Source organism: Euprymna scolopes, chromosome 45 (assembly GCF_053919585.1).
Source record: "Euprymna scolopes isolate OS-2025 chromosome 45, ASM5391958v1, whole genome shotgun sequence".
NCBI classification, from domain to species: domain Eukaryota; kingdom Metazoa; phylum Mollusca; class Cephalopoda; order Sepiida; family Sepiolidae; genus Euprymna; species Euprymna scolopes.
Genome location: NC_136526.1, coordinates 38,904,999 through 38,916,470, shown reverse-complemented (window position 1 = coordinate 38,916,470; position 11,472 = coordinate 38,904,999). Strand labels below are relative to the sequence as shown.

Sequence of the window (11,472 nt, the reverse complement as noted above, 5' to 3'; positions counted from 1 at the left end):
TATATATAATAGTGGATATATATATAGAAATAGTGTAGGATATATATATATATATATATAAATAGAATTGTAGAAGGCGGTACAATGCAGAAGTAACGGAAAGACACAAGCTGAAGCAGGTTATAATTTTTATTAATACAACTTATAAATACATGTGTACATATTCATATATTTCATATACGCAATATATTTATATTTGCACAGTAGTCTCCTGAGAAAGTCAGTCTGGTGGTATATCCGTGTTATATATATATATATATATATATATATATATATATATATACATATATATATATATATATATATATATATATATATATATATATATACTACACTATTTCTCCTTGGAAATAGGGAACACTTATTAAGATCTCCAGTATCAAATAACATTTATACACTGTGAAATTTAATTTACGTATGAAAACCAAAAAGGGAAGATGTAACATGAGAAATATTTGGAATCAAGTCTCCCCTTGCTGTTATTTCAGATCCTTTTAAACCACAGCAGTAAGTTTTAGTCCCCCTCTATCAAGACCAGAGGTTTTGATGAAATATCAGATATTTTGTAATTCATATGCAAAACTATGAAAACAAATTACTACGATTGAATCATTATATGGCTATAATAAAAGTGCCAAAAATAGAATCTGGATGATAGATTATCTATTTAATGTGCAAGCTTAAGGGCAAATGTCACATAGCCCTCTACACAATGCAGATCATTACCTTTCCAAGGAGCGTTCTTTTGTTAAATTCTGATCAATAGTCACTGAGACTTGGAACTTTTTTTTACATTTTCACCTCAAACAAGGCACATTTCCACTTTGGTGTAGGGGGTTACTATCAGGGGAAACAACTACTGGGGTACTATGTTGGGATTTGGGCAGCAAGATGTCGGTTCACGTCACACTTGAACTTCTGCATGTCAATACAATTGGGGAAGCAGTGGTCTGGAATGGAATTCCAGAGTTTAGCGGTTCTGGGGAAGAAACTACTAGAGTAGAAAGATCTTTTACATCTAGGGATCTCTACTGTGTGAGAGTGGGATTTAGCTGCCTGTCTTGTTTGTCGAGGGTGTTTACGTCATGGGGCACAAGTGTCTGCAGTTCGCCAGAGCATTCACCATTAAAATACTTGTAGAACAGGCAGAGGGATGCAACATTTCGTCGATGGGAGAGAGGCTGAAGCTTAGATGCCAGTTCAGGGCCTATCAGATTGGCGACTCTGTTTTGAACCTTGTCTAGGAGCGAGAGACTAGTAGCAGATTCACCAGCCCAAATGTGACAGCAATATTCCATACATGGGCGAATGGTGGCCTTATAGAGACACAGGATACTTTCGCGTGGTAGTAGTTTTCTATAAAATTTCTTATAAAATTGCACTTTGAAAATGGATAAATTTCAAATTAAATCAGTTTTTTTATTTATTTTTTTTTAATTACATTTTCACCCCAAACAAGGCAAATTGCCACTTTGGTGTAGGGGGCTACTATCAGGGGCAACAACTACTGGGGTACTATGAAGGGATTTGGGCAGCCAGGTGTCGGTTCAAGTTACACTTGAACTTCTGCACGTCAGTACTGTTGGGGAAGCAGGGACCTGGAATGGAATTCCAGAGTCTAGCGGTTCTGGGGAAGAAACTATTGGAGTAAAAAGATCTTTTACATCTAGGGATATCTACAGTGTGGGGGTGGGATTTAGCAGCCTGTCGGGTTTGTCGAGGGTGCTCACGTCGTTGGGGAACAAGTTATTGCAGTTCGTCAGAGCATTCACCTCTAAAATACTTGTAGAAAAGACAGAGGGATGCAACATTTCGTCGATGGGACAGAGGCTGAAGCTTAGATGCCAGTTCAGGGCCTATCAGGTTTGCGACTCTCTTTTGAACCTTGTCAAGGAGCGAGAGACTAGTAGCAGATGCACCAGCCCAGATGTGACAGCAATACTCCATACATGGGCGAATGGTGGCCTTATAGAGGTACAGGATACTTTCGGGTGTTAGTAGTTTTCTAGCACGGTAGAGAGAGCCCACCTTTCTTGCAGCGGCCCTGGCAATGCCTTCAATGTAATTGTTCCAACTCATGTTTCCTGTGAACGTTAGGCCAAGGAGTTTGAAAGATGGACTCTCAGATAAAGAGTCGTTGGCCATTGCTATGGGTGGTAGAGAGGGTTTCTTGTACTTATTGAATGAAACTAGTTTAGTCTTGGCAGCATTGAACGCGACCAACGACTTTTGTCCCCATTCCACTACAGATTGGAGGTCATCCTCTAGTGTTTCTGCCATTTCTTTAGAAATGTGTTCATTCGTCTTCCTGTCGTGCCTGCCATAGAGTGTAGTGTCATCAGCATATATACCCATCTCAGAGGCAATGTTGTCGGGGAGGTCATTTATGAATATCAGGAACAATAGAGGTCCAAGGATAGAACCCTGGGGCACCCCCGCATTTATATCATATTGTTTAGATGTACGACCGTCGAGGACAACCTGGATTTTTCTCTTATCTAAGAAGGATTTAATTATGTTAAGTATTCTACAAGTGATACCGTATGATCTGATTTTACTGAGGGGACCCTCATGCCATACCCTGTCAAAAGCCTTAGATATATCTAGAGCTTTCGCTCTGCCCTCCCCCGCTTTGTCCAGTGAATGGTATATATGTTCAGAGATTACAGTGAGGATGTCTGCTGTGGAACGGGCTTGTCTAAATCCATATTGTTTGTCAGTCAGTAGTTTAGCATCTGTAAGATGATGGACTAGAGCATGGTTAATTATGGTCTCAAATATTTTGGCAAAAAGTGGGAGGAGGCTAATGGGGCGATAATTTGATGGGTCTGTCCTTTCGCCAGAATTCTTGAATACTGGTACAACAGAAGCAGTTTTCCAACAGCCCGGAAAGCAAGCTTCATTAAGGCATTTGTTGTAGAGTTTGGAGAGAACTGAAGCTACTTCGGCTGAGCACTTTTTTGATAGCACAGCTGGGATAAGATCGGGTCCACATGCATTTGAGGTATCAAGGTTTTTTATGATAGCATGCACCTGAGCAGGGGTGGTTTTAAGATCGTCTAGTGTGGCGTCTGTCCGCATAGGAAAGTCAGGTAGGGGGTGGTTGGAAGGGTCCAGTGTGGAGTTTGAGGCAAACCGACTGGCAAGCATGTTAGCCTTGTCGGTTGCCGAGGAGACAACCTCGTGATTGTTGGTTAGTGGGGGAATTGTTGATTGCCCATTATTTACTACACTATTGTAGATTTTCCAGAAGTCTCGAGTTCCTAGTTTTTGTGCTTCGATGCGCTTTTTAGTGGTTTCCGTAAATTCTCTCTTAGCTGTCGCTATTTCTTTCTTAACGTTATTTCTAGCTTCTATATACTTCAGTCTGTTTGAACTGGACTTATGTCGGTTAAACCTACGGTATGCATGCTGCTTTTGAGCAATGGCAGTTGCACAAGTCGACGTAAACCATTGGGGAGAGTGGGGCTTACTATAAAATTTCCGCATGGGAACATGCGCTTCGATTGCAGTTTTGAACCAGTCAGTGGTCTCGTTTGCACATTGTTCAGCAGGGAGAGAGAAAATATTTTTCCATGGAGCATCTCTAATTAGTTCCCTGATGGCTTCCCAGTCAGCCTTATTATAATATCTCGTTGTTTTGAGCACTGGCTCTTCAGTTTTGGGTCTAGAGTTTAGGGCGATTTCAACCATTATCACTGCATGATCAGCGTTCCCGAGTGGGCTGTGGGCCTTCGTTATGCAGTCATCGGGAACTGTGGTCAAAAACAGATCTAGAAGTGATGCGTGTTGTTCTTCCTGGTCAGGGAAACGGATTGGAAACGTAACAATTTGTGATAGGGAGTGAGATATAGCAAAGCTATGGGTTGTGCTGCCCGCTGCATCTGTGTGAGTAGAGAATCCAAGCCAGTTTTTGTGGTGGATATTAAAGTCACCAAACACATGTATTTGTGCGCTAGTGTCGAGGGTCAGTGCCGTGTCTATGCTGTCAGATACTTTGTTTATTATAGAGCAGTCCTGAGTCGAGGGAGAGCGGTAGAGAAAATAATAGTAGCTAATATTTTGTTGCATGTTTAGTCTAAAGCACATAAAGGCTTGATCATCTGTTTCTAGGTTTGTTTCTCTAGTCAAGGGAAGGGTATTACGAATGTAAACTCCAAGTCCGTGCATATGTCTGTCAGAGTCCTTACGGCAGAGTGGGAGATATCCAGGCATGTTTAAGTGGTTAGAGGGAATGGAGGAGTGTAGGTTAGTCTCACTTAGTGCTAAGATATCCGGGGTATTTGTTAAGAGAAATGCTTCAACATCAGCTAAGTTAGTTCTAAGCCCACGGATATTTGTGAATGAGAGCCTCAAGGGAGGAGGCAAGTTGAATTTGTTTGTCCCTAATCCTGGTTTAAGCTTATTTTTAGATTGTACTGTCGTCATATTTATTTTTAAGAGTTTCGGTAAGGGGGAGCTAAACAAGAGGTTATGCGGAGCTTCAGACATGCATCACAAGTAGACCATCAGCTGACCTTTCTCCAATTAGGATTGTGGCCTCAGGAAAGCCCACCGGGGATGAGTGCAGGGTCCCTTTCATAAAAGACAAAAACATTTTATTTAACGATTTTGATGCATTGCAAGAATGATGTCCGAACCTGTTTTTTTTTTTAAATAATTTGGTGGTTATTTCTGAAACTATACACAAGCCGATTTTTTTTCATGGTATTTTAAACACTTAAAAAGCATTTTGTTCAACAAAAGTCTCTAAATGCCAGAAAGTAGTTTCTTGTCTCGAACAGATAGACTTTGAAATTCCCTTTTCTGCTAGCTGCTTCCCTAGCTGTACTGATATGCAGAAGTTCAAATGTAACGTAAACCGACATCTCGTTAATCTTTCTTAAGCATAGTCCTAATGAGTATTCCCATTATATCAAAATGGCGATGTGGCTTGCTTGGCGTGAAGGTAAGTAAAACAAAGTAATTCTTTTAAAATCCAAACTGTTACCTCATCCCATATCAATTAAACATTTATACGACAAAGACTGTTGGATATTCATGATTGCAACTTGGTAGACAAGACAGTCAGAACAGAATATTTGTATACAATATTTTTAGATTGTAAAAATTATCGTGACTATGATTAAGGATTTCAAATTTGCCATTTATTTTGTATTACTTTATATCAGAAGACTTTTATAATTAAAGTGTACATTATTTCAGAGTAATTATTGGATCCGGCGTTATGTGACCCGAAAAATATCGATATGTCATGAAATAATATTAAAACAACACAGTAAAGACAAAACAACAAATTATCGATCGATCTATCAATTATTATTTGGAAGAAAATTTTTCTATGTGTGTCTGTGAGTTTGTTTCATATGGACTCCAAAATGGCTGAGTCTATTTCCTTGAAATTTTACACACATGTACTTCATGTATCTGGCGTAGTTCTTAGAATAGTTGCGTATCGATAATCGATAATCGATAATCAAAATAAAGAAGAAGCGATTTTGACCAAAGAACACCTTCTACAGCCTAACATAACATGTCCATTTGTAAAGTTTATGACCGCACAAGCCGAAAGGCTTGGCATACAAAATCAACAGTAGGTTCTTTGATATGACAGGAATGCGTTTGAAATGAATGTTTCTGTTTAAAGCGCAGTTAAAGAACAGTCATAGATATTTTTCATTTTAAACTTAAATTTAAACCATTAATATCGCCCAAACAGAAAGGCCGGGCATATGAAATCAACAATAGGTTCTTTGATATGACAGAGACGCGTTCATAATGAACGCTTCTGTTGTGAGCACAACTGAAATATGATACTTGACTTTTGCATTTGAAAAATTGAAGTCATTATATGTAAAACATTTTTATAAAAGTAACGGTAGGTTCTCTACAGTGCAATGTAGACTGAAATATATAAGACATGCGAAGCTTTCTCTAGGTGCACCGCGGTGTGTCCCCAGCTAGAGCAGGCAATAAGTCGATTTGATTGAAAAATTGACGATTTCACCAATTTCGATTAAAATAAAATATTGGAAGTGTGGGAAGTTTGTTGATCCTCATTCAATCCCAGGCAACGCCGGATCTCCCTGCTAGTTAACAATATTACTAAGAACATTATAGAAGAAATAAAATATCTACTCACCTCTACATTTGATTTATCACAAACTGAGCCGATAAAAATTAGAACTAACGCTAAAACACGGGCCGATTCACTTTTTTTCATAGTCATCGTTTTTTTTTTATTATATAATAACTTAGACAATAATGATAGTTAATTTTTACTGTTGGTTACTCGTATGAAATTGTTTTTTCTTCTTTAAATTTTTTTCTGGTTTAAATAGTTAAAAACTGTGTATAAGTTTGAAAAGAAAATCAATGAGTTCGTTTTTTGTGAAAGACTTAAAAATATAATTCAACAAATATGTTCCGTGTTCAAGATTTCTCTCACTGTTCCACATCTAGTTGGCCATGCTCACGTACAAAAAATAAGAACATTAAAAAAGGGGCGTGGAATTATTTTTCCCTCATAAAATTAATAATATAAAAAAAACATATCGATCAGAAGGTGTGGCTTTACTAATTTAAACGTGAGTGTCCAATTAGAATGCGCCACGATACCAAGCACTCTTTCACAAGATAAATTATGGTCTAGAATTGTTATTTGAGTTGCAAAATCCCAGACATTACTGACCCAATGTTTGGCTTATTGGCAATTGCTTCGTATTAAGAGGTAGTTTTTAATAAAAGTATAAATAGAAAATACGATAACTTTTATATAAAATTATTATTTTTTAAATACTGAACTGTATTTAAATTCGTTGTGTAAAATAGTTTTACCAATATTGTTCGTTTCCTTTTTAGGACATTAATTCAAATTATACTTTGTTTTCGAATTATAGTTAATTTTTCTTTTAACATTTGCTGTTTCGAAATGATCCTTATTTTTTTTTACTTATTTTGAAATTGTTATTCGAGTTGAAAATTTTCTGACTCAATGTTTGGTTTATTGGCAATTGCTTAGTATTCAGAGGTTGATTTTAACGTCATAAGATAATCTATAAAAGCGAAAATGTGTGTTTGTATGTATGTATGTATGTATGTATGTATGTATGTGTGTTTGTATGTCTCGTAAAAAATTCGACACGGGTCACGGATTTTAACGCGATTGGTATCATTTTAAAGTTCCAACCTTCGCCCAACAAATATCGAAAAATTGGCCAAAAACATTAATTCCGTCCTCTCATGACAAGTTCGGTTCTACGCATGCGTAAATGACGTCGGAACATGATTTAGTTTAAATATTGAAAAAAAAAACGATCCAATTTCGTCGACGTCGTCTTAGCTAAGTTGCTTAGAGGGCGGCGTCATAATCTAAAGGTTTTGGGTTCGAATCGTGGTGTGAGATGTCGTTTTTTTTTAGATTTTAATATTGAAACAGGGTTATTTAAGCCATTTATCACGTGTTTTTTTACGTTCGTTTTTCTGTTTCGCGTTTTCTATTTTGTTTTTCCGATTTTTACATTTAACATCGTTCGTTTTCCTTACGTTAGTTTTTTTGTGATTTTTTTATTTTTTAAGTTTTAACATTTGAATATTTAATATTTTTTATTACCCCCCCCTTCCCCGCTCGAGCACACACACACACCTCGAAACACCCGGGCAACGCCGGGTACGCCCCGCTAGTAGAGTATAGATAGAAAATACGATAACTTTTATATAAAATTATTTTTCTAATACTGAGCTGTATTTAAATAAATCACACATGGAATATTTTTTACCAATATTAGTCGTTGTCTTTTTAAAACATAAGTCCAAATGATTATGCTTTGCTTTCGAACTATAATTAGTTTTCTTTTATTATTAAAACGTTCGTGAATATTCAAAATTACTACTTCAAAATATCTTTATTGTTTAATTATTTTCAAACTGATTTATTATTATTATTTTCTTATTAAAACATTAGTAAAACATTTATTGTTTTCTATGTTTAGTACAAAAAGCCCGTCCCATGTCAAGAATGAGTTTCTACATAATGACGTAATATTTAGAAAAGCGTTTTTAACGTTAGGAAGGATTTCTGTTAACTATTCCGTACCTTTTCCTCTTTGAAATATGTTCATATTTTCCTTACAATTATATACATTTCGTCGATTTAGTTCTGTTACTGTAAAACAAAAACAAATTAGAGATACTACTACTACTACTACTACTACTACTACTAATAATAATAATAATAATAATAATAATAATAATCTATCTATTTATCTATAAAAGTGAACGTGTCTGTGTGTGTCTGTGTACATTTCCCTACGCAATAAATCTGTGAATTTTACGTCTACAGACTCGAAATTTGATATACAGAGTACTGACATTTAGAAAAATCTTTGTGATCCGTTTTCAGCCAGAAATTTGGCTGTTAAGGGGTCAACGTTCAATGATTTGACCCTTGAGAACTCTACCAAACGCCTCCGCCAATTTGGGGTCTAAACACTTGAAATTTTAGATATACGTTTCTAGGACATGGATCTAACTTAATAACTTGATTTGAGCTCCAAACAATAAATGTTAAGGGGTCATAATAGAGGTCAAAGTTTTAAAAAAATACTCTCTTTAGCTAAATCACTTTCCCAAAATGGGATACTACATTTTAAAATGATTATATGACGAAAAGACACAAAAATATTTTAAAATTTCGCCATAAAATTAACGTAAAATAATACTCATTTCCGGCCCATTCTTACTTAATCGCTTAAAAATCAAAAATTAAACAAAAATACTCGTACACCATAACATTTTCCATCGATTTATTATTATGAAGAAAAAAATTGTAAAGCTAAAAATAATTCACTGGATAAAATATAATTTTTTTGTAGAACATTTTTTATGACGAAATGAATTTGGCGTACATTTTGGTGTACTTTTGACAAACCAAAATGGCGGATTGAAATCTGGCGTGCTGGCGTGCTGACGTGCCCAAGAAGAATTACCCGACGATTAGTATGCAAAATAAGAAATCAGTGTAGGGAGAGAGGAGTTAGGAAAGCCCGTCTCATGTCAAGAATGACATAATGCCGTAATATTTAGAAAAATCATCTTTAACGTTAGAAGGGATTTCTGTTAACTATTTTGTACATTTTCCTCTTTTTCTTAGAATTATATACATTTCGTCGATTGATTTGTGTTACTGTAAAACAAAAACAAATTCGACATACTACTACTACTACTACTACTACTACTACTACTACTACTAATAATAATAATAATAATAATAATAATAGTAACAATAATAATAATAATAATAATAATAATAATAACAATAATAATAATAGTAATAGCAGCAACAAATCTATGACTCTTTGGCTAAATTCTCCATTTTAAAATGATTATATGGCGTAAAGACAAAAAAGAATATTTTAAAATTTCGCCAAGGGAAATTGTTTCGTACATAAAATTAACGTAAAATAATACTCATTTCCGGCCCATTCTTGCTTAATCGCTCAAAAATCAAAAATTAAACAAAATACTCGTACACCATTACGTTTTCGATCGATTGTTAACATTTATTTATGTGTTTCTACAAGCGTTGGTTTAATTTTAAATTTTGAGCGGTTAATAAAGGCCCGCCTGCCTAGGTTATTGAAACAGTAAATTTAAAAGAAGTTTGAACACAAATAAATTTATCCAGATATGTAGAAGTGTCTTGCCTTTGGTGACATCTATTTGTTGCATATTTATTTACCATTTCTTTTGTTTTTCTATTAATTACAATAATAAATGCCCCAATCTCATTCTTCTGGAGTTGTTATCTCACCTTTTTGAAAATTAACTATTACTATTAAGACATGGATTTCCGTAAATGATGGTTATGTCATCCCAACAAGTTACACTCCTCCAGAGGGTTACCAAAAAAACGGCCCTTTTCATGGCCACCAAATTCTAATGAAAGTCTTTGTCAACTTGATTTATGCAATAAAGAATTAGGGAAAATACAGTATAATCTAGTTTATGAAAAAAGAGTGTGGCTCATTGGTTATTAATTAATTAGAAAGTGAAAAAGGAAACATGATTTTAATCATGAAATTAAAAATCGACTAAAAGAAAGATATAAAAAAATTATGTTTGACGTAAAAATAGAAAAAAAGGCAGTTTTTCTTTACCTTTAACAAGTATTAGGAAAAAATTTAAAGCTTGATCGAAGAAAAAATTATAAAGCTAAAAATGACATATTTTTACCATAAATGGCATATTTTACCATAAAAATGACATATTTTACCATAAATGGCGTTTGTAATTATAATTTAATTGAATTATTTTAACACTATACACTGTACGAGATCCTGTTAAAAATTGAATTATTTGAATTTATTTAAATATAAGGTAATTATATCCTAATATGTTTGTATATTCTTATAGCTAATCATAGTAAATTTTATTTAGACATGAAAAAAAATTTAATTGATTCGAAAATTATATATTATAAATATTTATGTTTTGGTTACATTCGTCGAAAATTTTGTCAAACTTGGTTTTTAGAAAAAAATAAAAATAAAAATTCTATTAAAAACTATAGAAAAGTATTATATTATTCTGCTTTTAAGATAATAAACTTCAAAAGTTGTTAAAAAAATAACGGATTACAATAAATTTTAATAAGCTTTAGAAAAAGCAGTTTTTTTTATCAATTGGCGGTCACTAACGATTACCCAATTAGAATGCGCCACGTTCCACACGAACCTCCTTTCTTAGAATAATATATGTTCGATTGATGTCCTGTTCAGCTTCGTTTTTAGAGTTCATTACGCCCTCCTTTTGAGAAGGTTGTTGGGTTTATGGCCGGTAGCACTAAGTACCGTAGAACGCCTAAGAGTTCTTTTGCAGATATCTTTAGCAATAGCCTGAGTGCTTCTCATTTAAAGATGGTTAGTTACCCCACCTTCTAACATTGTGTCAAATCTTCTTGCAATGGGAAATGAGTAAATACCAAATTGTGTTATCAATTCTGAGTTCGAAAAGACTGCAATTTCTGTGTGATATAAATCCTTGAAGATTAAAAGATATAGAATAGATGCTCCTACGTAGTTCTCATTATGTAGTCCGTAAAAACTCGAGCGTCATATTTAATGTTGTGTAGTTATGGATTTAAATACAATTATTGAAATTATATTTTAATTTGATCACTTTTGTTCTATTATTATTCTTTGTAATTGTTCTCGTTATAAAAGAAAATTTTATAAACTAACCAACACAGATTGTTATAAAGTAACTCCCTTACGTATAAAATGTTCAGGAAGTATACAGACGTTGTAAGCAGGTAAATAAATAAATGATAACAATAATAATTCTATTATATTTGTAATTTATTTACCTGATTATAGATGTTATTTTTCAACCGTAGATCGCATTTATTCCAAAAGAATTTTTCAAGAGCATCTCTCAACTTCAGAAGTAGAAATGTGTATTCACTCTTTAGGC

At 34.4% G+C, this 11,472-nt stretch overlaps 1 protein-coding gene across 2 annotated transcripts in view; it reads right to left on the bottom strand.

Annotated features, from left to right (window-relative positions):
• Positions 1-6,507, bottom strand: part of LOC145269468 (uncharacterized) — a 52,098-nt gene extending 45,591 nt beyond the window's left edge. Inside the window, exon 1 of one of the 2 annotated variants that reach the window (XM_080125174.1) lies at positions 6,143-6,507. In XM_080125174.1, the coding sequence (XP_079981300.1) occupies positions 6,143-6,229 (87 nt within the window). In that variant the 5' untranslated portion in view covers positions 6,230-6,507. The remainder of the gene's footprint in view (positions 1-6,142) is intronic. The other variant, XM_080125175.1, reaches the window with a different exon arrangement.
• Positions 6,508-11,472: the final 4,965 nt, after the last annotated feature.